This window comes from Antechinus flavipes, chromosome 2, assembly GCF_016432865.1.
Source record: "Antechinus flavipes isolate AdamAnt ecotype Samford, QLD, Australia chromosome 2, AdamAnt_v2, whole genome shotgun sequence".
Taxonomy (NCBI): domain Eukaryota; kingdom Metazoa; phylum Chordata; class Mammalia; order Dasyuromorphia; family Dasyuridae; genus Antechinus; species Antechinus flavipes.
This window is the reverse complement of record NC_067399.1, coordinates 92,083,129-92,106,814: the sequence shown is the minus strand read 5'-3', so window position 1 is coordinate 92,106,814 and position 23,686 is coordinate 92,083,129. Positions and strand designations below refer to the sequence as shown.

Sequence of the window (23,686 nt, the reverse complement as noted above, 5' to 3'; positions counted from 1 at the left end):
TATATATTGTATTTATTAATACACATCGTACACATTATTGACCCTCAGTAAAACATCTTAAGCTTCTTAAAGACTGAACTTCATTATCTTTGTGTATGTAATTTCTTGGACAGCATCTTGTACACAGCAGATGCTTAATAAATATTTGTTGAACTGAATTTGTTGAATCAATGCAAACCTTAATTTTCTAGAAATAATTTAATAAATACTTCATTTTACAATGATAGTTCCATAGTAAGCAAGAGCCACCCACAATGGTAGGATCAGTATACTTTAATAAGGTGTCAGTGGCAAAATACAGTTCCTTATAAAGTTAAAGTTCCCATACACTTATAATGTCATCAGTAAGAAGTCATCAATATAATAGTTTATGAAGTCACTATGCCAACAGGTCAGGTTAATATGAAGCTTAGAATCTTTTTCAGAGTGTTTTTTAGTAAAACTGCAAGGGTAAAAAAAATGCCCTTTAATGAGGAAGCAACAGAGATAGAAATAAAACAAGAGTTTATGTGTCAATAACCCTTCAAGTACTCACATACTATGCAGGTTTGTCAAAGCTGCTCTGCCCAAAGCGCTACTCATCCAACATGGATGCTAGAGAAATTAATTCATTTTGCACTTAGATTCCTCTTTAAAGTTATTGCGTGTGTTTTTTTTTTTAATCTTGGACGAGTCTTTCCAGGCTCACCAAATCATGGCCGTTCTGAATTTTTTTTTCATACTTGGGTTTGTTTTTAATAGTTTATTTCAATGCGCCCATCATAACATTCTAAATGCTCAGTGTATTCAAACCCAAAAAAAAAGTAAGCTCCCCATATACAGTGAATTAGAGTGTTCCTGGAACACTCAGTTACAGTGCTTCCCTTTCTGAGCAAGTCAGTGCAAGTTAGTGAAGAGAACATAGAGAATCTGCCTTGGAAGCTGCCAGGCAGGCTGGTCACCAGTGAGTGGGCAGTTCCAGGCAGGAAACCAGCAGGAATTTCAGCTTGCCTCTCCCTACCTGGGTACGGGGTTGCCCTTCGCCTTCCCTTTCAGCTGAGTCTGACCACAGATTGCCGAGGCTTTGGGGGCTATGGTGGACTCCAGCTCCTTCCTGGGTACTCACCTAGCCCCTCAGCTCTGTTGTGCCCATGCAAAGGTGTCACTCTGAGGGGCTGGCCCACTCTATACAGAAAACCTTATATCTGAATCTTGCTTCTGTGCTCTCTATATCAAATCTTGTTTCTGAATCTTGTTTCCTTTCTTTAATTCACATCAAAAGCTATTTTTAATGGCAGTCCTGAAAGCATCCTAATATCTCAAGTGGAATGCCAATAGAGTCACATCACTCCAGGAACTTGAAGGGCTATCAACATCAACAGCAACAACAAAACCCCAGAGATTAAGAAAAGTTGTATTATTTCCCCCCCACCCTCAGCTTTCTCCAGCCCTCTCCCCACCCCTTACCCCATGACATCAGGCCCAGCAATAATAACAATAATAATAATAATAATGCATACATAATACATACTTAGAATATAAGGGAAATATGTCTTTTAATGCATCAGTGTATTGATTCTGCTGACTTTTGACTGCCTATTAGGCCTGCAGCAGATATGACACAAAGAGCTAACAGTGGAGGAGAGACAATTAGCAAGCAATGTTAGTGCCAGCCTATGGGAAAGATATGTACAATCCTGCAATATCAGCAACACCGGGACAAACAAAATTAACAGCTTAAAAAAAAAAAAAAAAGCTCTTAAAGTGATCTCTGAGCAGGACTCCATTTCAGTTTTGAAGTTTTTAGATATAACAAAGTACCAATATATATGATAAACACTTAACCCAGATATCAATTTTCTTAAAAAAAATACAAACCTCAGGTATGCTTTTGTATAATAATAATAATAACAATAACAATAATAAAAACACCAACCCACCAAATGGAAAAAGCCCCCCAAAACAAAACACCACACGATTTAGGAAAACCTACAATGTGCCACTTTCACAGATAACCACAAACATTGCAGCTCACTCTTCACATTTCTGTTTCTGACAGACGGTATCATAATGAGAATAGTCAGCTTGGAAAAAAAAAAGACATTAATTACATTTACGATATGGTCATTAGTGCCAGGGAGGAGAGATCAGAGAACAGGGGACCGAGGGAATCATGAACCACAGTTTGGGAGCAGACTCGTTTTTGATTCATTTATCTTTGGCAACAACAATACAAAATAATTCTTTGCAATAAAATGGAGCCAAAGTGTTTTCTCTACAAAGGCACAAACACACACCACAGCTCGTTAGTATAGATATTGCAGAAAAATCCATGGTGACTATAAATTAGAAATAACAGGATTCAAGAAAGTAAGATCATATAAACTTTTTAAACATTTTCATTGAGAGAGGAAAAATACAGTAGCTGAAACATATTTCTCTTTTAAACATGGATAATAAAGTGAGTAAATTCAGAAAGGCCACTGTTTGGTGACGTAGACAAATTCGACATGTTAAGAACATCTCGTAGAAAGTGTTTTGGTGTTAGAAATATCATCTAGTTGCAAAAATAGAAACTGACGCTGTTGAAAGAGTGTTGGCCGAGGGAGGGGTTGCTACTGCCTGGCCCTGGTTCAAGTGGCCTGGTCCAGGGCTCTGAGCAGTTCACTCCCTTGCAGGAGCGTGGAGCTGCCAGGGACAGGGACATTAACCTCACAGTCATATCTGGTCAATTCAGGCAGCAAATAAGGTTCAAACGAAGGACCAAGAAGCCGGCTTGTCATGCCTGAAAAAAAAAAAAGAAATCAAACAACTTTGATTAAAAAATCTGGTTGATTGTATTAATTTTTGAGTGGTAAAAAATATGATTCAACAAGGATTGGGTGCCTGCTTTCAGAGTTGTAATTAGAGTGTAATTAGTGGGAGGGGATGGTATGTTTCCTCCCTTTATCCCCAGTCATCATGGTCTCCAACTTTGAAGGAGTCAGCCTGAACTGCAGCACAAGACCCTCATTTCTCACTCATCCCTGGGGGCTTGTGGTCCCCTTGTTTTCTGAGTCCTATTTCCTTCCCAAACTTCAATGCAGGTTCAGAACAGACTCTCCAGGGTGGAAACTTCCTCTTGATTTCCTCTCCCCATCCCCACCCCCCAGCTGAAAAGAGTTTGCTGGCTGCCCAGCCTTATCCCAGGGGGTTGTGTGAGATGTGCGAGGAGAAAACCCAGTCTCTTCTATCATAAGGAATTCAGAAATAAAGAGAAAACTAACATAGGAAACAGAAATAGATCTAAGATATGATGTGAATAAAGGTTAAAAAAATTATGTGGTCCAGACCAGGTCAAACAGGTTGGAAAAACTCCTGAGTGCTGCGGGAAACTGATTAAAATAGAAATTATAATATAATTGTAAGGAGTTAACAAAATAAATAAAAGTACCATAGCACATAGATAATTTTAATATGTTTTTCTAAGTCAATATGTGGCTCCCAGGAATCTTTATGTGTGGTGGAACAACCCTATGGTTTTTATTTTTTACTTTTTAATTTTTTTATGGGTCCTCTGTTTTTGGTTGAGTTTGACACTAAGTGCTAGGACTTCTAAAAAGGGAAAGCTCAGTTCTGTTGGTCTCTGTGCTCCAGGGAGGCTTCCAAGAGAAGGTAGGACTCTACCCATACACTTTGAGAGGTGCCAGGTTGGGAAGGAGGAGGTACACTGCAGAGCCCTTTGCTTTGCTTCTTCCCCTTGGTGTCTGTCAGGGAAAGGGAGAACAATGGTCTCTAGTCCTTCCCTGGACATCCTTAACATTAGTCATACTCCAGAGTTGCCTTTTTATTCTTTAGGACCCTGATAATCCAATCCTCTGGCTCCCCAGCCTGGGAACCATCCTCCCTGGTAAGAGAATCTGGTTGGATGTTCTGAGTGGGCAAAAATGCAATCTGACAAATTTCGAGTGCCTGCTCTCAGGCACAAAAAGACAAACATAGCTGGGGGAATATATTTGAACTAATGCCTATGACACAAACCCACAATGCATTTTTCTTTTTATCTTTTTGCTTGTGGATAGTGAGCTGGGCCCGAAATCAGGAAGTCTTGAATTCAAATCCAGTCTTATTACTGGACTTCTCTTAATGTAATCTCAGATGTCATTAACTTTTTGAGCAGTTACATCTCAAACTCCATTCACAAGAAGTCACAGAAGGTCCTTATTATGAAGTAGTGCTAACCATCTCTATGGCAAGAATTCAGAATATTTATTCATTTTTTTATTCATTTCAGAAATTTTTATTAAATTTTACCAGCATGCCCAGCTCATTTTTGGACACCGAAGGGAAGATTTGGTTTTTTTTTTTTTTTTTTTTTTTTTTGCAATGGCAACAAAATGAGTAGTGCTTTTCTAAGTTGTTATTTTCATATTCTTTTTTTTCATTTGTCCACAAATCAAATATTAGCTGATACTTAGGAAAAAACTGCAAGGCTTGCAATGTGCTTTATGAAGTCCATTAGCTCAATGGATCCTTCAAACAGCACAGTGAGCTTAACAATACCTACCATCTCCAAGTTACATGTTAGTGTGTTAGTGACTTGTCTATGACCATTCATAGGTCTCAAAGGTGGGGATTTAAATCTACATCTCTTATGATTTCAGACCTAGTGGCCTTTACAAATATTTCCCCACAAATATTTATTGAACCATGATGATTTATGAGGCACTGTGTTCTCTTCCTAGCCTCTGACCTCTTTGCTATGATTGAACCCCATAATGAGATGGAATGATGAAATGACACTCACCTGATAACTTGTGAACCAGTGGTGGTGGGTTGTAATCCTGATAGTGGGGAGTATAAAACTGGGGAGAATAGGCCGCTTTTGGATTTTCCCCAGGGTCCAAAGATGATGGTGGTTGTGGGGCTGGCAGATGGCTTAATGGCTGGCTCAAGCCCAGAGCTGGATTATGGATAAACTCATCTGAAAGAAAAATGCTTGAGAATGAGTATGTTATGGCTATCAACATGGGAGGAGGGAAAAGGGTTGTTAGCCCATTGTGATGACCTTTTCCTCTTAGACTGATCATTGGAACATTATGGTCTAGTAAGGGGAGGGGATTTCCTGGATACTCTCTGCACTTTAAAAACTTTTATTATTTATTTATATTTGCTGAGGCAATTGGAATTAAGTGACTTGCTTTGGGTCATACAGCTAGGAAAGTGTCTGAAGCCAGATTTGAACTCAGGTTCTCCTGACTTCAAGGCTGGCGCTCTATCCACTGCGCCACCCTCACTGCCCTTCTTTAGAAACTTCTAAAGGAATCTACTAGACTCAAAATAAAAGGGGTAGAAACCATAGTTCCTTCTAATGGTCGTTTAGCAGATAGCTCATCTCCCCAAACTTGATTGGGAGGAAGATTCTCAGAATCCCTTTGCAGGAATGAAATCATAGGTTCAGAGCTCAAAGGAGACAGAAATAAAATAACATCAACAATAACAGTTGGCACATTATAGCACTTTAAGGTTTGCAAAATACTTCACAAATATGATCTCATTTTATTCTTACAATAATGTGTATTATTATCCTATTTTATAGATGAAAGAACTTAGTCTAATAAATTAAGTGACTTGACCAGGGTCATATATCCTGTAGGTGTGTGAGACAGGTTTGAACTCCAGTTTTCCTGATCCCAAGCCCAGTGCTCTATCCATTATGTCAGTGTATTAGAGATTAAATGAAAGGTCCCAAGATCACTTGGAAAAAGCAGGATTTGAACCTGACATCTGTGGCTTTTAAATTATACCAGGGAGGATCCAGGAATGGCCATTTATGACTTAACCTATGGGTTAGGATTCCAAATTTCTCAGACAGATAACAATCATGAGGGGTAGGAGAGCAGAAGTTAATAGTGCAGCTCTTGGCTTAGTTGGGTTAAGGAGACCCTTTGAAAAGGAGGAGGGAGTCAAAATATTTCACGGGTTCTACCTTGTTTTCAAAAGGCATAAATGCTATGATTAAAGACAATGTATTACATCTTGTTTGATTTCTTAATATTACACAAGCCTTTCACATCTATGATCTTTTTTGAGCCCCATAGTGCCCTGGGCAGGTAAAAAAAAACCCTTACATTTGGCTGATGAGTAAAGTAACATCAAAAGAGGTGCCAGAGACAGGCATCTACAGTGACTGAGTCGTCTCCTGGTTTTATCTATTTCTCTTTCTACCAGAACATTGAGGATGACTTAAGGCTGGGCTACTTACCATTGAGGACACTCAGACTCAAGGATTTCTCTGGCATTAAGGAACAGTTTCCACCTTTGAGACTTTTCATCCTTTTCCACATTAGGTGAGGAGCATTACTGCCAGGCAAATTTCCCTTAGAATCAAAGAAAGCAGAAAACCCATATTTTAGCCAAGGAAAGAGAAGAAAGTCACCTCAGAAAAATTTGCCAGTGATAGGGGTTGAAATAACTCCATCAGACCATTCTAGCCATCACGGATCCACGCTAAGGATGCATCGACTCTGAGGGCAACCAAAGTCATGGATGAGTGGGGCAACATGTCTCTACTTCTCATGCACAGATAGCAGTGTACTAACATGTAAGATTTTTAGTTAAGAGCAGTGTGATTCATTGCACAGACCAACTTTCTTTTTTTTCCTCTTCTACCCAGCAGGTAATTGTCAGGCAATCCAGATCAAACTGGGAGAAGTCAAGTATTACTTCCTTCCTTCCTTTTCTCCTTTACCCTATGATGCTAATGTGATCACTGACCAAAAATTCAGCAGAGACTGACACCAGCTAAAAAGCTTCAGAACTTCCCTGGTCAGAGTATTTATTAATCAAAAATTTACTAAATATCTCACCCTGTGCTGGGCAAGAGAGGAGAAATCACAAAGCCAGCAAGGAGAAACTTTCTTTACGTTTCTAAGTTTTATTGATTCCTTTTTTGATTCACAGTCATTTATTAATGCATTGTTGATGCAGTTGTGAATTGATCCAACCATTCTGGAGAGCAATTTGGAACTATGCTCAAAGAGCTGTCAAAACGCATACCCTTTGATAGCAGTGCCATTACTGGGTCTGTATCCCAAAGAGATGATAAAAAAAGGAAAAGGACCCACATGTGCAAAAATATTTGTGGCAGCCCTTGGTGTAGTGGCAAGGAACTGGAAACTGAGTGGGTGCCCATCAAGTGGGAAATGGTTGGGTAAATTGTGGTATATGAATGTTATGGAGTGTTATTTTTCTATAAGAAATGACCAGCAGGATGATTTCAGAAAGGCCTGGAGAGATTTACACGAACTGATGCTCAGTGAAGTGAGTGGAACCAAGAGAACACTACACAGTAACATCAAAATTATGTGGTGATTAATATTTTTTTCAACAATGAGGTGATTCAAGACAATTTTAATAGATTTGAGATGGAAAATGCCCTTTGTGTACAGAGAAAGAACTATGGAGACTGAGTGTGGATCAAAACATAATATTTTCACCTTTCTAGGGTGTTATTTGTTTGCTTGGTTTTTTTTTTCCTTTCTTGTGTTTTGATCTTGATCAGATTTTTCTTGTGCACATGGAAATATGTTTACAAGAATTGTACATGTTTAACCTATATCAGGTTGCTTGCTGTCTTGGGAAGGGGGAAGGTAAGGGAAAGAAGGAGAAAAATTTGGAACACAACACTATCTAGATTTGTATTTGGAAAAATCAAATACTATTATATCACAGTCATTTCAGGATATATAACACAATGTTCCATTTACTCCTAATCCCTCTGCAATGTCTTCCCTTATAAGAGTGGGGAAAAAGAGTCAAGCCAAATTAATGGACACAGTGACCACATTTAACATCACATGCAACATTCTACAACCAAAGTCTCCCACCTCTGTAACAAAATGAAGTAAATACATTTTCTCATTCTCCTAGGAGTTACTTAAACACAGGCATAGCCACAGATATAGATACAGACACAGAGATAGATACAAATACAGATAGCTACAGATGCATACACAAATATAGATATAGATACAGATACAAATACATACATATATATATGTGTGTGTGTGTATTTACACACACATAGATATAGCATAGACATATTCACATGCACACGCACACACACACGCACACACACCCATTCTCCCATGACCAAACTTATGGCAAACTCACCCCACTCATGTCCTGAAAGTTTTGTTCTTCATACTCCAGCTGCCGCTTCATCTTCAGTTTGTTAGAGAGGGCTATCATTGCTGGATTCATCTTATCTGGGCCTCGTGGCCCCAGTCCTTTCACCAAACTGTCAGAGGCAAAAGGGATAGAACAGTTCAGTTAACATATCTGTCAAATGAGGGAAATGAACCAGGGTATCTCAAAGGCCCCTCTAGGTCTAAAATTTATGATTCTGTAATACTAAAAGCATGGAAATACTAAGCTTTTAAGTGGAAAAAATGGGCCTTTGACTATTTAAATAATTTTTCCCTCTCTTATCTGAGTCCCTCAGATTCCTTTTGGTAAGACATTAAAAACAAACACTATAAAAGAAATGAGTCTGCTTTACTCTCCATCTTTTCCTTTTACATTTCTAAGGTTCCTTTAAGTGCATACTAACAGTCAGCCCAAGAATAGTCAGTCACTAAGGTGGCAAGATCTGAGTTCAGCGGGAAGTCCCTCCCTCATGCTTCCTGGCAATGACATTCTTTTCCTCATTTTTCATTCTGCTTGAAATTCCACCCCAAAGAACTGAATTAAAAATGTCATTTTAAAGCTCAAATGCCTCTGAAAATAATGATGACAATGATGAGTTTTATATATATATATATATATGTGTGTGTGTGTGTGTATGTGTGTATGTACATATATATGTATGTCTTTAAGGTTTACAAATGCTACATAAGTGTATTTGTATAAATGATATCTCATTTGATTAATAAAGATGACATGCAAATCTTGAAAGTCATCAGTGATTCACCCTGTAGTAACAATTTGATCAACTTAGAGATTTCAGCAATGCAGTGAGAATAGTCCCATTGAGAAAATGAGTTATAATGGAGTGGTAGATGATTTTTAGAACCTGGACTTTGTAGAGATGTCACTGTAGTGGGAACCTTGAATTCCCACTTGCTTGGGGGAGCTCTGGATATGAGGCTATCACAGACACAGAAAGTGGAAATTGGGGTCACTAAAGACATGCTTTGTCTACTTTTCTGTAGCAACAAAAAGATTGTGTATTATTTCACAAATGTAAATTGTTATTAGTGTTCAGGCTGGCCCCAAGCAAAATGTTTATCTTTTGGGGACCCAGCTACTTCTTTCCATGAGTCTTTGTCCACTTTCTTTCAGGCATTCCTTCTGTATTTATCATATTAGATATGTAGGAGTCTCATGTTCTCCTCTTTCCTCCTGCTCCCCTACTCTCAGAAGAGATCAGTTACTGATGTTTTGGTATGAATAAGAATTACTTAAACTCCCTCTATCTCTATAAGGTTTGCATTTAAAGCACGATTTCAGGTTGTGGAAATAAAGGTTTAAAGGGACTTCAGACATAGAAATGCAGGGGCAGCTAGGTAGTACAGTGGATAGAGAACCAACCCTGAAGGCAGGAGGACCTGAGTTCAAATCTGGCCTTAGACACTTAACATGTCCTAGCTGTGTGACCCTGGGCAAGTCACTTAACCCCAATTGCCTCAGGGAAAAAAAAGAAAGAAAGAAAGAAAGAAAAGAAATGTAGAGAAGGGATTACAGAACAGAAGGGAAAGATACTTTTGAAGGACCAAATGATTTTCACAATGATCTTGAAATCTTTCCTACCAGGGTAGCCATTTATTCTATCTGTCGATAAAGCTACTCCTAATTGGTATTTTTAATTTTCTTTGCAATAACAATTTTCTTGAAATAGCAAAAATGAGGTGAACATTTTTACCTTTTCTTATACATTGAGATGTTGGGTGCTGGTAGAGGGGGCCCAGAGGGAGATCTCAAAGATTTGGCATATTGATCCGCTAGTGTCCACTTTATGGGTCCATACTCTAACGGTGGGTCAGGTGGCCACTGGGTATTAGACCTTCCTCCCATGGAAGAGAGTGGGGTACTGGCAGGCCCATAGCACGGGGGTAGGGTCATCTTGCTTCCTCCATCAAAGAATATGAATGACATTGGCTGGGGGTCCAGGTCTGACTTCTTGCTTTCCATCTGATGTTGATACTTGTCCAGCATGAAGGGGTTATGGGAGGATGTTGGGGCCAAGGGTTGGAAGATGCTGGTCATAGTACTGAAATTGGCCTGGGGACTGGGCTGAGCATTCTCCAGTGGGGGACGTTCCTCTTGGCAGATGGGGCTCAATTGGAAATCTTCCCCATCCATGGGGATGTAGGGAGCCAGTGTCTCCAAGTCCAGCTCATTGAAGTCCGTCTGTATTGAAATAAGAAGGGATAGCAAGAATCAAAGGAATCATGGTTAATTCTCATTGCCACCATCCTAAACTAGGTGCTCTTCATCATCTGTAATCTGCTTTTCTGATATTCCTGAAATGTAGTTTGATAGCAAACATTTTAGGTACCCCTTTCCAATCCAAACTTTTTAGTTCCCTCTTCTTCCATTAGAATTCAAGCTCCTTGACAAAGCCAGGGACTGTCTTTCTACTTGTATTTGTATTCCCACAATCTGGCATTGTGCTGGGTATACAGCAAGTGCTTAATAAATACCTATTAACTGACTGACAGGCACCTATTAACTGGACATAAATATGTTAGAGCTAGGGATAATGTAAAGGTGAAAAATAACATAACACATATTCTAATATGACATCAATGGAAGCCCATTGAAAAAATGATTAATTTCATAAGGACGTAAAACAGAGTAATTAGAGAAATTCAAGGAGGGAGGTATCTAGGTTGCTCAATGGATAGAATATTTGGTCTTGGAGTAAGGAATACTTCAGGAATACCTGAAATACTACTTCACAGACTTAACTAGCTGTACTGATACTAGGCAAGTCACTTAAACTCTTCTGGTCTCAGTTTCCTCAACTGTAAAATGAGAATAATCACAGCCTGTATTGCACATATTTATTTTGAAAACCAAGTAAGATAATATTTATAAAAAATTAAATAAATAAGTAAAAAAATCATAGTGGGTGTCACATAGTAGGTACTATATAAATAAATGTTTATTCCCATCTCCTTCCTTTCCTTAAGGAAGTTCTAAATCCACAATCCAATGTTTAGATAACTTTTGGCTTGAGGTGGGAATCAGGGAAGACCTCCTGGAAAAATTGGTACCTAAATTTGAAGAAAGAGAAGGGAGATATCAAGAGTAGGGATGTAGATGAGAATGCTTTCTAGGCTTTGGCAAATGTATGGAGACAGGATTGAGCAGAGCCAGAGTAGAGAACAAAGTGGAGCTGTGTAGAATATAGGAAGGACAGTAATATGAAATAACTAGAAAGGCAGGCTAAAGCCAAGTTATAAATGGATTTGAATATCAGGATAAGGAGTTTGTATTCTATTTCAGAGAGACCCTCCTCCCCCCGCTCCAGATGTTTAAGCAGAAAGCTCCGATGTTGACATGCCAGATCATGAACTACATTACTCTAGCTGTGGAAAAGAGAGACTAGAGACTGGAAGACTATTTAGGAGACAATTATAATAATTCCTAGGTAAGAGATGATCCTGATCCAAGATGCATGAAAGCAACTTTCATCCAATCATTCCTCTGCTTAAGAACCTTAGAGTATTAAGGATTCACAAGCCCCCAATGAAAGTGAAGGTAGGAATTTCTCTCTCTCTGGTCACTCACCTGGGTGTTACATTGATTCTTGGATTCAGTATCCATAGCAAAAAGCTTCTCTATCATTTCCATCTTTAGATTTTCATCCAGAGAACTGTAATAATCTCCTGGACTGCTTGGCTGTGGAAAGATAGGGTAAAAGAAGATTATTGGTTGTTTATATATGTTACCTTCTATAATATGACTAGTCTGGTTTATCTGTATTTATATGGTTTTCTCATTGTTTCATGTGCATGAGCTCTGTTTCTCTTACAAAATTGTAATGGGGCAAGTGGAGAAGGGAAAGGCCTTTGTCACTAACTTCTCTTTTTTCTCCCAGATGTCCTATCATAGAGTAGGTACATCATGATTATTCAGTCTAGACTAGTCGAATTAGGCAGGGATTTGAGTAGGGGTTGCCAATTAGTTCAGATGTCTATATTTTTCCTATCTGGATTTCCTATCTCCTAGCAAAGAGAGGACAAGGATTCCTGTCAGCTGGAATTACTCCTAGTACAAGGTCATGCTTAGTAATTGAGCTTATTAAAATTTTTTTATGATGAAGTATGAGCAATATGGGGGCCTCTGGATAAATTTTTTCTAAATGTAAGATTAATGATAATGATTTTGATAAAATCATTAGCTCTCTCAAAAAACAGGCCCTCCTTATAAGAGGACCTCCCTGATTTCCCCACTAACTAGAAAGTAATCTTTTGTACTTCAGACCTCTTAACTCACTTATTTTACTCATCATTCACTTAGTATATTATATTACATTACTTCTTTTATTAGATTAGAATATCTATAATATAATATGATAGGATAATAATATAATAACTCCATAAAGGTAGGGAAAGTCTTATTTAATCTTACTTCTCTCCTAAAACCTAATAATCTTCCCTGTAAAAAGTAATCAATTAGTCCATGTTGTACAGAACTAAATTGTTCAACAAGCAACCTGAGATTGTTAAAGGAAAGAAGAAGATAACGGAATAAGGAGAGACCTAAATCTTTCCTTCCCACTGTCCTTGGTTGACCTGCAGTCTACCCAATAATTTCTGTCTTGATTGCCTCCTACCGTGGAACAGCTACTGTTGCTGCTGGCACTGGGGGTAGTGCTGCCAGGAGGAGCCATCTGGGGTACAGTAAATGAGGCCTCACTCTGGGAACTGTGATTCTTCATGTCTCCAGGCCATGGCTGGCTTGGGGTCAGGAGGGCTTTGTTGTAAGTAGATGATTCTTCAAAGCTCTGGTTTCCTGTAGAGATAAGGGACAACAGTCAGGGTAGGTTTGCTCTAACTTAATTCATCTCACTCATGAATATATACAGGAGAGAGGGGGAAAAAAACCTCAAAGTACACAAGAAAGGAGGCAAAAAGCTTTTTGGACAGGTCTTGGGTTGGTCATGGGTTTTCCTATGATAATTTAAATTTGTAAATTTAAGTTGTGGGTGTAAGAGAGAGACAGTCACAGAGACACACAGAAAGATGGAGACAAAAAGAAAGAATGTAAGAAAGATTCTTCATTACTGGAGATCTCTCTCCTATACATAAGTGTCAGGAAACTATAGTTAGTGTCTCCCTCTTTAAAAGAACAAATAGAAATGATAATGTAATATAAATAATAACACAGTGACTAAAGCATTGTACTTGTTATCAGGAAGATCTGAATTCAAATCCCACTTCAGACTAACTAATAGTGTGACTCTGGACAAATCATTTAAATTCTCTGTACCTCAGTTTCCACATCTCTAAAAAGAAGGATGTAGATTCAATGATAAGGGTTCCTCTAGCTCTAAATTTGTGTTCTTAAGATAAAATGAAGGTATCAGAATAGCTAAGTTCTTTTAATCCTAAAATTCAAAGAGTATAGCTTATTGTAGGATGAACTATTTTTTAAACAGAGATGCTAGTGCTAAATACAAAGCCCTTAGAGATTCAAGATAAAAAGAAAGCTGCCATTCCCCCAACTCACATGCATTGAAATATTTAGAGTAGTATTCTTTATAACAGCAAAAAACAGGTGACAAGAGAGATGTCCATTGATTAGGGTATGGCTGAGCAAATGGTGGTATGTGAGTAAAGTACAATATAATTGGACCATAAGAAATGAAGATTATAGGAAGATTTATGTGAACTGATGCAAAATAAAAAAAGCACAACCAGAAAATAAACAACACACACAAAAAGCACAACAATGTAAACGGAAAAAATAACATCAGAAACCAAAATTGAACACTTTAGTTACAATGACAAAAAGAGCTATGGTAGTGTACCTCCTCTTTTTTCAGAACTATAGAACTATGGAAACAGAAGACAGAGCACTATCAAGCTTGACTGACATACCAGTTAACTTTGTGAAGCTGTTTCCTTATTTCCTCTCTTTTAAAAAAAATTCTTATTTTTAAACAAAAGATAGTTCTTTGTTTGGGGGGGGGGGAGAGAGAGTGAAAGACTACATTAGGAAATTAACATAATGTAAAAACAAAAAAATGTCAATTAAAAAAAAGAGAGAGAGAGAAAAGCATGTTTAAGTTGGCCAAGGCAAAATGAATGAAAGCTACCCTTGCTCAAGAGTCTTCTAGATTTCTTGTGCAGGTGGGAGGTACTGACCAAAGTCCAGAGAAATGATGGCATCTCCTGCTGTAGGCGCCAGTTGCGCCAGCTCTTCGGGCTCTTCCTTGAGCTTGGTAAATAGGAAGTTACTCTTCTCCGACACAGGGACTTTGGTGTCAAAGATACTGTTCATGGCCATCAGGTGGGGCTTGAACAGGGACTCAGTCTGGTCCATGGAGAACACCACATCATTCTTCTCGATTTCACTAATAAAATGAAAAAGAGACTTCAAGTCCCTTTTTACAGAGGCAGCATGGCGTGAGGGATATGAGGAAAATTTAGGTTTAAATCTTGCTTAGGACATTTGTTGTGTGGCCATCTGCAAGGCTCTTTGAGACTTAGGTGACTCCCTAAGACTTGTCTACTAAATTATACTGGGTTGGGATCTGTGGTGTTTGCAGGAATTCCCTATCCACAAACTCTGTCTTTTATATGTTTTCTTAACAAGAAATGTTCAAGTGTATCACTGCCCCAGAACCCCAGAGTCCCTGACTGCTCTGCCTCAGGATATTCTCAGCAGGCAGAAAACGGGAGAACAGAACCTGTTTATCTGGGTTTTTCAAAGAATGGTCTAATTCAACTCTATTACTAGCCATGGAGGTGATTCCAATCATAACATCATCCAAACACAAGCCGACTGAGAAGGCTGCTTTTTATCACTGTCCATACACAGGCTTAAACCTCTAGTTGTCTGACATCGGGTTTTCAGAAGTGGCTTTTAGGGACAGAATGTTTTCCTGGTACTGCCTCCTCAGTTACTAATGATACTAGTTAACAAATTTCCATCTTCCCTTTCCCAGAAAGTAGCTCTCATTCCTCTCCACCCTGTGTCAAAGACAATGTACATTGTAACAAAAATAAGGTGGGGATGGGAAAAGAAGGTAGGGAAATTAATAAGAGGCCGTTTTAATTCTCCATGAATGTTTGTAGGTCCTGATAAAGAGAGGTCTGCCCTTTTGTGGAACTTCATGTGTTTTAAGTATTCTAAGTTTCTCAAGACCTAAGAATGATATGGGTCCATCTTTAGGTTCCAAGCCCCTTTCAGAGGAGTTTTAGAAGAACTCACCTCAGGACATAGTTAACACAGATGATGCACTGGGGTTGAAGATTTCGGGTGTTGTAAATAACAGTCCCTTGAGTTTCCAGCCACACATACCCACCATGCTTGGCGAGCATCCGGTATTGGCCACTGATCACCTGACCTTTGGTACACACTGAAGAAAAATGAGAAGCAGACGTCAGAGGACTAGACGGAGTTTGCAACAGAGCCAGAAGAACTCATGGTCTGATAGGAAGAGCATAGAATGTTAGAAGTGGACTTGGTCCAACATCCTCATTTTACAATTCAATCAATACATAAAATGTATTTATCAAGTATTTTCAACGAATCAGGCACTGCGCTAAAAAAAAAAAAAAAGATAAAAATGGTCCTTATTCTCAAAGAACTTAGTGAGGAGACATCACTTCAATGATTAGGTACTTACAGTCTACATATAGAGTAGTTAGAAATTGTGGGATTAGAATATTGCTAAGTATTTCTATATCACAACCCTCCCTAGGTGGCAGATCAGGTAGATGACCTTTTGGATGCTTCATGGTGAGTGTGATTGAAAGGAAAGAGCCCTATTGTTTAACATGATTGGATTGGAATCTTGGATTTTCCCTTTATTTGTTGTGTGACTGAAGAAATTTCTGAGATTTGCCTAAGTGCACACACACATATACATATATGCATACACAGGTATACATGTAAACAATACTGTAGAACTATGATGCTGAGACAGTGATTTGGAAAGACAATACATGCACACAAATTAGGAGGCAGCCCAGATTAGATGGTCCTAAAAAAGGTTGGTCCAGTATCTTTGCCAAGAAAATCTTAGTTGTATTTTGCTTCCATTTTTCTTTTCCTTGCTCAGAATTTAATCACAACTTCATATTCTTTCTTTCCTTTTAAACTTTTCTTCCAAATTTCCACTATAAGCTTAGAATTTGCTTTGCACATACATCCTGATAGATTGCCAAAGCAGTGGAGAAGGACCATCATCCTTTCCCTTTCCTTCATCCCTTTTCTCAACTTACTTTTTCTTTGTTGAATTTTGATACTTCTGGGCTATTATTTCTGATACTCAATTTAAACTGAATTTCATCAATACTTATATGTACAGTGAGATCTCTGTCACTAGAGCCAGAATACATCACCAAGAGATAAATTTGCCACTGCTTTTGCAAAAAACAAAAACAAAAAAAACTTTAACACTTGCCCCATGGTCAAACCCAAGGATGGCTGGAGCATTTGCTCATTCATGGTCAGGGCAGATCATTCCCTTTCTATTCTAACTCTGGGAACCAGGATTTGACAGAATTTAGGCTGTAGACAATAATTTCAGCAAACTTCCACCAGTTCATTGTTAGCCCAGGCAGACTTTCCTTTGTGTGGAAGAGATACAGGATTAGTATTGTTAATGTTGATTAAACAGTACATTTGTGGAAGGTTTTAATTGTATTTCTAGTGATCAGACAGTCCTGCTCTGTCACTGCAATATAATTACATCAGTTTTCTAATCACTTGCTCATCATTGCAAGCATGATGAAGGGGCCTGCTACATCACAGACAGGCTTTTTATTGCCTTTAATCTTGATCCTGTTTTTTTTCCAAGAGCACATAATGTTCCCATACAACAAAGAGTAACCAAGCCTTCCCTTGAGAGTTAACATGGGATAAATTAAAAATCCATTTGGAAATGACAGCTTTCAATTATCTGTCTGTTTTAAATAGTGAGCTTCCCCAGTCATTAGAAAGGTACCCTATTTCTTCCTCTGTCTCTCTCACACAGTAATATGCAAACTAGAACAAACCTTCAGATTAGATTTTTTATTGAGTTACTGAACAAAGCAAAAATGGGAACAAAATCTGTCACAATTTACCAACAAATGGTCAAAAGATGTATAGGTGAGACCAAGGAGGGAAAACAAAAGCTTCAGTTTAAGTTGATAAATTGATTTTACTTCTAACCCATGCCCCATTTCTCCATCTTTTGGATAAGTAATTTGGGACATTTTTTTCATATGCCATTGATAGCTAGATTTTTTTTCCTCTGAAAATTGCCTTATTAATTGGACAATGACTAGTGGTCTTACATATTTGAAATAGTTTCTTATATATTTTTCTATCAGGCATTTATTAGAAATACTTGTTGCAAAGCTTTTTTAACCCAATTAAATCATTATTTTCTAATTTGAACTATATTGATTTTGCTTATATAAAAATGTTTCCTTTTTTTGCAATAAGAATTACCCATTTTAGCTTCTCCTGCAGAATCTACACTACTAATTAAACTCAGGTTTGCTAATCTGTCACCTGAAGGAGGGCCAACAGGACATGGTTCCCCTAGAGGGAAATCTACAAGTGCACCTTATTATCTAGGGCCCAACCCAGCCTCTATCCAGGAAGATTAGAGAAGAAACGGAGTCACTTACAATTCTGGTGACTCTTGGTCATACTCTCTGAATCCAAGGCATGGTAGAACTCATAGGCAGAGCGTCCAAGCAGCTCTTCAGGATGGTAGCCAATCAATTCGGTAATTCTTCATTAAAAATCAAATGCATATGGAAAAAGAAAATCAAAAAGATGAACAGATTTAGCAAAGATAAGAGCACATCCAGATAGCCATAGTTAGCTTTGGTTGGTTGTCCTGTATTAACTGTAAATCAAATACATATATTCTCTTCCCCATCCAGGCCTTTCCCCTACCCAAGTGCTAGGCAGGTAGGTCATCAAACTAACAACATTCTATCAAAAATAAATCAACTTACTATGTTCTGACATCACCCTATGGATATAGGAAACATATCTATTCAAGGAACTCTCTTGTAAATACTTAGAGGGACAAACACTTAGGACGGGATGCTGATTGGTAACAGAGACAAGACTGGCCTTATATGTAAGTGGAATAGACCTTTCAAGATGTGCTTTCTGTGTCATTGGCTAGATAATGTTGACTTCTAAACTTCTATACTTCTCCCTGAGTAAAGCCAGGAATTCTACTTTAGCGTTTCATCTCTTTTGCCTGAGGCTTTGATCCCATTTTCGGAACAAAGCCCCCAGGAGTCCATACCTTAAATGGTTATCAGTCACCAGAATCTCAGCCTGGATATGAATGGCATTTGAAAAGGGAAAAGAAGGAAAAAAATAGGAAAGTACTGAATATCTGAAGGATGAGCAGGCAAGAAAAGGACAGATCAAGAAAAGCTAAACTTTCCAGTTCTTTAATTACTATTGTAGATTTTTTTTTTTTTTTTTGGTACTGGAACTGTGTCTGCTTAGAGAAGCAGAGTTAGGATTCCATTTCTAATGCAGCAGAGCACAAGTGAGTGCCTCAGGCATGGAGAACTGAAGTCACTTGATCAGGAGTCCAAAGTCAGTAGGTGTCAGAGGTTGAATAGATAGATTCGATAAATTGCACCTTCTCTATGTTCTACATCTCCACAAATAGAGAAAAGAAGGAAGAATAACCTTTGACTTCCTTCCTTTCAGAAACTTTTGCTTTTTTCTCTAATTCATTCATTAGATTCAGGAGGAGATTATTGGTATAATAATTGGCTAGTGGGGAAGAATAGAAGCAGGAAGAATCCTCTTGGTTATCCACTGGTGTCTCCCTTTAACTCTCATAATCCCAACCCACTTACAAACCCACTTAGTTTGATGCCATCTTTTGCTGATAGAGGCAGCTAAGGGGCTCAGTGGACAGGTGGGGAGAGGCTGACTTGAATTCTACTTCAGATGCTTCTAGATATATGGTCTGATCAGGTCACTTAATTTCTTTGTTTTTTCATCTGTAAAATGGGGATAATATTTACATCTCCCTCTCAGGGTTGTTGTAAGGAGCAAATTAGTGACATATTTGGTCAAGTGTTTTGCAAATCTTAAACAAAGTTATATAAATGTTCTCCTTGAACTGCTACACTGCTATGACATATCTACTACAATTACTACCATACTAATAATCACGTTGAGGTTTTGATTTTCTACTAGAGAAGCAGATCTAGGCAAAGAAAGGGTAAAATTTCTTCTTGTGTGGTACTTGGGGCCCAAGCCAAGTTATACCACAGCAAAACTAAGTCAGAAAGGCTTTAGCATCAGCTGATTTGGCTGAGGCAAAGAGTTTCTCAAGCGAAATTCCGGTCCAGCCAACTTTAGTACAGGGACTCACTTTCCCTGAGCTGCCAGCTATGGACTGAGAAGGATTTGTTTCTTTCTCTTGGCCTTGAACAGAGAGGGGCCTGCACACATGCTCTCTGGCCTCCCACACCAATGTCATCAACTTAGTGTCTCTCATAGAGGGGGAATGGAAGGAGCATCTGGGGACAGGACAGTGCTGGTCCTCTGGTTGCCTGGAGCCCAATTTCTTTATAATACATCCAAAATTCTTTCAAGCTTTAAAAAAAATCCTTCTAGGGAAATAGGATAGTTGTAATTGAATTGGTGATTGGGAAAAGGGTTGGTGAGGTTTTTTTTTTTTTTTTTTTGAGGGGGGAGGTACACAAACAAGTACTTGCCAAACTCATTCATTTGCTAGGGTGAATAAAAATTCATCTCCTATTAAAATACAGCATTCTCTAGAAAACTTAAAAATGAGGATTTGGAGAACTGAGGAGTTCATTACACCTCCCTACCCCCAAGAAGAGTTGAAACATTCTCTTTCAAGGTTAGTATAGTCCAGAGAAAACTTTCAGAGTAAATATTTATAATAACCATGCTGATAATATAATATCCATTATCTAATTAATGAAAGATGTACAATGACATGTTTTGAAAATAGAAAAACAAGCTTATTCTTCAGAACTGCCAGATAGTTAACTAGTAGCTGCCACAATTTATCTTGTCAACTTAAATAAACATTTAATGTTTCTTCTTACATTTTTAAAAACAGACTACCATAAAAAAAAAAACAACACTGGGAAACACACTGAGCTTATACACAATCAGCTACCATTTGAGTTGTCAACGTTCACAAAGCCAGGAAACCCCAACTTCAAGCTATGGTTCTCTGCCTCTGTCTGCCAGCACGTAGTTCCCCTTAATGTCCATGACTCGGTGCCAATTTACAGGGACAAGGGATTGCAGGAGTCCAGAAAAGGCATTCCAAGCATTTCAGGATGCTTCTAAGAAGTGGGCTATGCCAGATCCTGGGAAAGGAGTTTGACTCTATTGAGTTTGAAAAAGCAGCTGAGGTCTACAAATAAGTTAGAAAACAACCATACAATTTCATTTCTCACCCTCTTTCTTTTTAAGAAATATAAATGTAAAAGATACAATTAACTTACCTACTTTGAAAATTCAATGGGGAATACCAAGATTTATTCAACAGATATCACAAATATTTAAAAGGTTATTTTCATTAAAGGGAATGGACGGAAAGGGAAAGTTGAAAAAGAAGACTAAACAGGGAAAGAAAAAAGGAAGATGGAAGTAAGAGAAACAAATAGGGAAGAAAGGGGAAAGAGATAGACACATAACAGTGAAATACAAGAGAGAGATAATGGAGAAAGAGAATGAAATAACACTTAGAAATAGAGAAGACACAGAAAGACATATTTCCATATTTTATATTTAATATATTCTACTTTATATCATCATTGTTTTTGAAATTATTGTTCACAACTTTTTGAATGATTCTTTATCCTTAAAAACAAAACAAAACAAAACAAAGTACACATTAAAGAGATTTTCCTGAATGGAAGAGCAATAGCACAACAGCCAGTGGTCCTCAAAGTGTAGTCCAAAGAATTATTGGGGTCTCTGAAACCCTTTAGAAGGTCTACAAATTCAAAATCATTTTTTTTATTTCTAATATAGTAAATAGCTATAAATATAACCCATGTGAACAAAAACTCTTTGAACAGATCCTCGATAGTTTTTTAACAACATGAAGACACTGAGAACAAAAGTTTGAGAACCACTGCTAAGGAAATGATTCTTAGGGCTATATTGACAATGATTAGAACATTCTCAAAGTCAAATGAGATTGAGCATAGAGTCTCAATTCTCCACTTCTGTTCTAATACTCAAGTCAGTTGTTCTTGGACATATGAGATGTGATAAGAAAACAGAATTCAGATTCCACTGCTTTGGAGTTAAAATAATTTCCATGAAAATGAATGGATGCCCATCAATTGGAAAATGGCTGGTTAAATTGTGGTATATGAATGTTATGGAATATTATTGTTCTGTAACAAATGACCAGCAGGATGAATATAGAGAGGACTGGCGAGACTTACATGAGCTGATGCTAAATGAAATGAGCAGAACCAGGAGATCATTATACACTTCAACAATGATATTGTATGAGGACATATTCTGATGGAAGTGGATTTCTTTGACAAAGAGACCTAACTGAGTTTCAATTGATAAATGACAGAAGCAGCTACACCAAAAGAAGAACAATGGGAAACGAATGTGAACTATCTGCATTTTTGTTTTTCTTCTTGGGTTATTTATACCTTCTGAATCCAATTCTCCCTGTGCAACAAGAGAACTGTTCGGTTCTGCAAACATATATTGTATCTAGGATATACTGCAACATATCTAACATATATAAAACTGCTTGCCATCTAAGGGAGGGGATGGAGGGAGGGAGGGGAAAAATTGGAACAGAAACGAGTGCAAGGGATAATGTTGTAAAAAAATTACCCTGGCATGGATTCTGTCAATATAAAGTAATTATTAAATAAAATTAAAAAAAATAATTTCCATGATGGATTTTATTGTTCATTCATGCCTGAAAACCCCATGAACCCAAAAGCGCAGGCCCTTCTATTCTCCACTCTCTCTCAAAGCCTGCCCATATTCACTGTGTCCATGACCCTTGATACTTTTCACTATTTTTAAATCATTTTTTTTCAGTTTTATTTTTATAGGGGGCTAGACTTGGAGTTACAAAGATTTGGATTCAAATCTTTCTTGATACTTATTTTGTTGTATATGTTTGATTATGGGTAAAATACTTAAATGCTCTGAAACTCAGGACTCCAGGGCCATTAGATTAGTTGCAGGCTTAAGATACTAAGTCAAGATTGACATTCACTGGTCTTACAATGCATACAAATGTGTAAAAGCAAAGACATAGACTTTGAGCCTACAGACATGGACTCATCATCTAGGTGGGCACAGTGGAAAGAAGGCTGACTTTGGAGTCCAAAGGTCCTGGATTCTAATCTGACCTTTGCTACTTACTAGCAAGCCTTCTAAACTTCTTAGATCCCTGTTCCCCATCTGTAAAATAAGGGGGGTGGATTTCATGGCTTCCTGAATTTAGTATCAGCATGAATCGAATTCTTAAATTCTTTTATCTTTTGTTAGATTCTGCTTCTTCCACTCAGTGGGCTATTTCCCATACAACTTATGATACTGGGGAGACATCACACTACCAAAAATTAGAGGAATATTTTCTGAATGACAGCAATCCTTAAGTCTTTGATCTTAGGAATTAGGAAACCAATCATCAAAGTTTGTTCTTCAATCTCTTTCCTCTCTACTACAAGGAATACTTTTCTGCATATAACCTCCTTTTCCACTAGATGACTCTTGTTCATAAATTTAAGCCCAAAACTGATTTTTAAGTTACACTCCTTGGACACAAATCCCACACACATTGTTTTTGCTTTGGGTAGTAATGTATTACCTTTCTTGTTCACAGTGGTTTTATGTTTCTTATTCTTGTTTTCCCAACTTGGCTGTAAGCTCTTTGAAGGCAAGTAGTGAGTCTTAGATTTCTTCCTTCATAGGATTATGTATCCATAGCTATAAGGGACTATCATACCCAATCCCATCAATGTTTTTTGGAGAAAGAAGCCCCGAGTGATTAAATGACTGTAACTATCTGTGACTTGATATGACCCCAGTCTTCCTGACTTTAAGTCCAAACTATATCACAAGACTTGCAATCTTAGGCATATATTACATTCTTAACAATGGCTGAATAATGAATTTAGTGGATAGTAACTTTGGAAAACATCTAAGAGCTGAGTACAGTCATCTAAGTCCTAACTTCTTAAACCATGGGTCATGGCCCCACATGGGATTTTTGTAGCTGAAGGTGGAGAATCATTAAATTATGATTTATTATCAGTTAATGTTTGATTTGTATATCTATTTATATACCTATATGCCCATGGTCAGGCAAAAAACTTCTTGAGTGAAAAGGAGTTGTGAGTGGAAAAAGTTTAAGAATCCCTGATAAGTAGAAAGATTTAGCCCATGTCATCTTCCATTTTCTTCTCACTGCAACACTGATCTATGATGAATATTTTTCACACTTTAGCTACCTCTTTGGCTTCTTCCT

General features: G+C 37.9%; 1 protein-coding gene across 1 annotated transcript in view; it reads right to left on the bottom strand.

Moving 5' to 3' along the window:
* Window positions 1–258: 258 nt before the first annotated feature.
* EPAS1 (endothelial PAS domain protein 1) overlaps window positions 259–23,686 on the bottom strand; it is a 107,046-nt gene continuing 83,618 nt past the window's right edge. The window contains exons 7-16 of the mRNA XM_051975205.1: window positions 17,823–17,929; window positions 15,409–15,556; window positions 14,340–14,548; window positions 12,806–12,984; window positions 11,758–11,868; window positions 9,884–10,371; window positions 8,134–8,260; window positions 6,224–6,338; window positions 4,766–4,942; window positions 259–2,764 (exon numbers count right to left, since the gene is read on the bottom strand). Coding sequence (XP_051831165.1) covers window positions 2,613–2,764; window positions 4,766–4,942; window positions 6,224–6,338; window positions 8,134–8,260; window positions 9,884–10,371; window positions 11,758–11,868; window positions 12,806–12,984; window positions 14,340–14,548; window positions 15,409–15,556; window positions 17,823–17,929 — 1,813 coding nt within the window. The 3' untranslated portion in view covers window positions 259–2,612. The remainder of the gene's footprint in view (window positions 2,765–4,765; window positions 4,943–6,223; window positions 6,339–8,133; window positions 8,261–9,883; window positions 10,372–11,757; window positions 11,869–12,805; window positions 12,985–14,339; window positions 14,549–15,408; window positions 15,557–17,822; window positions 17,930–23,686) is intronic.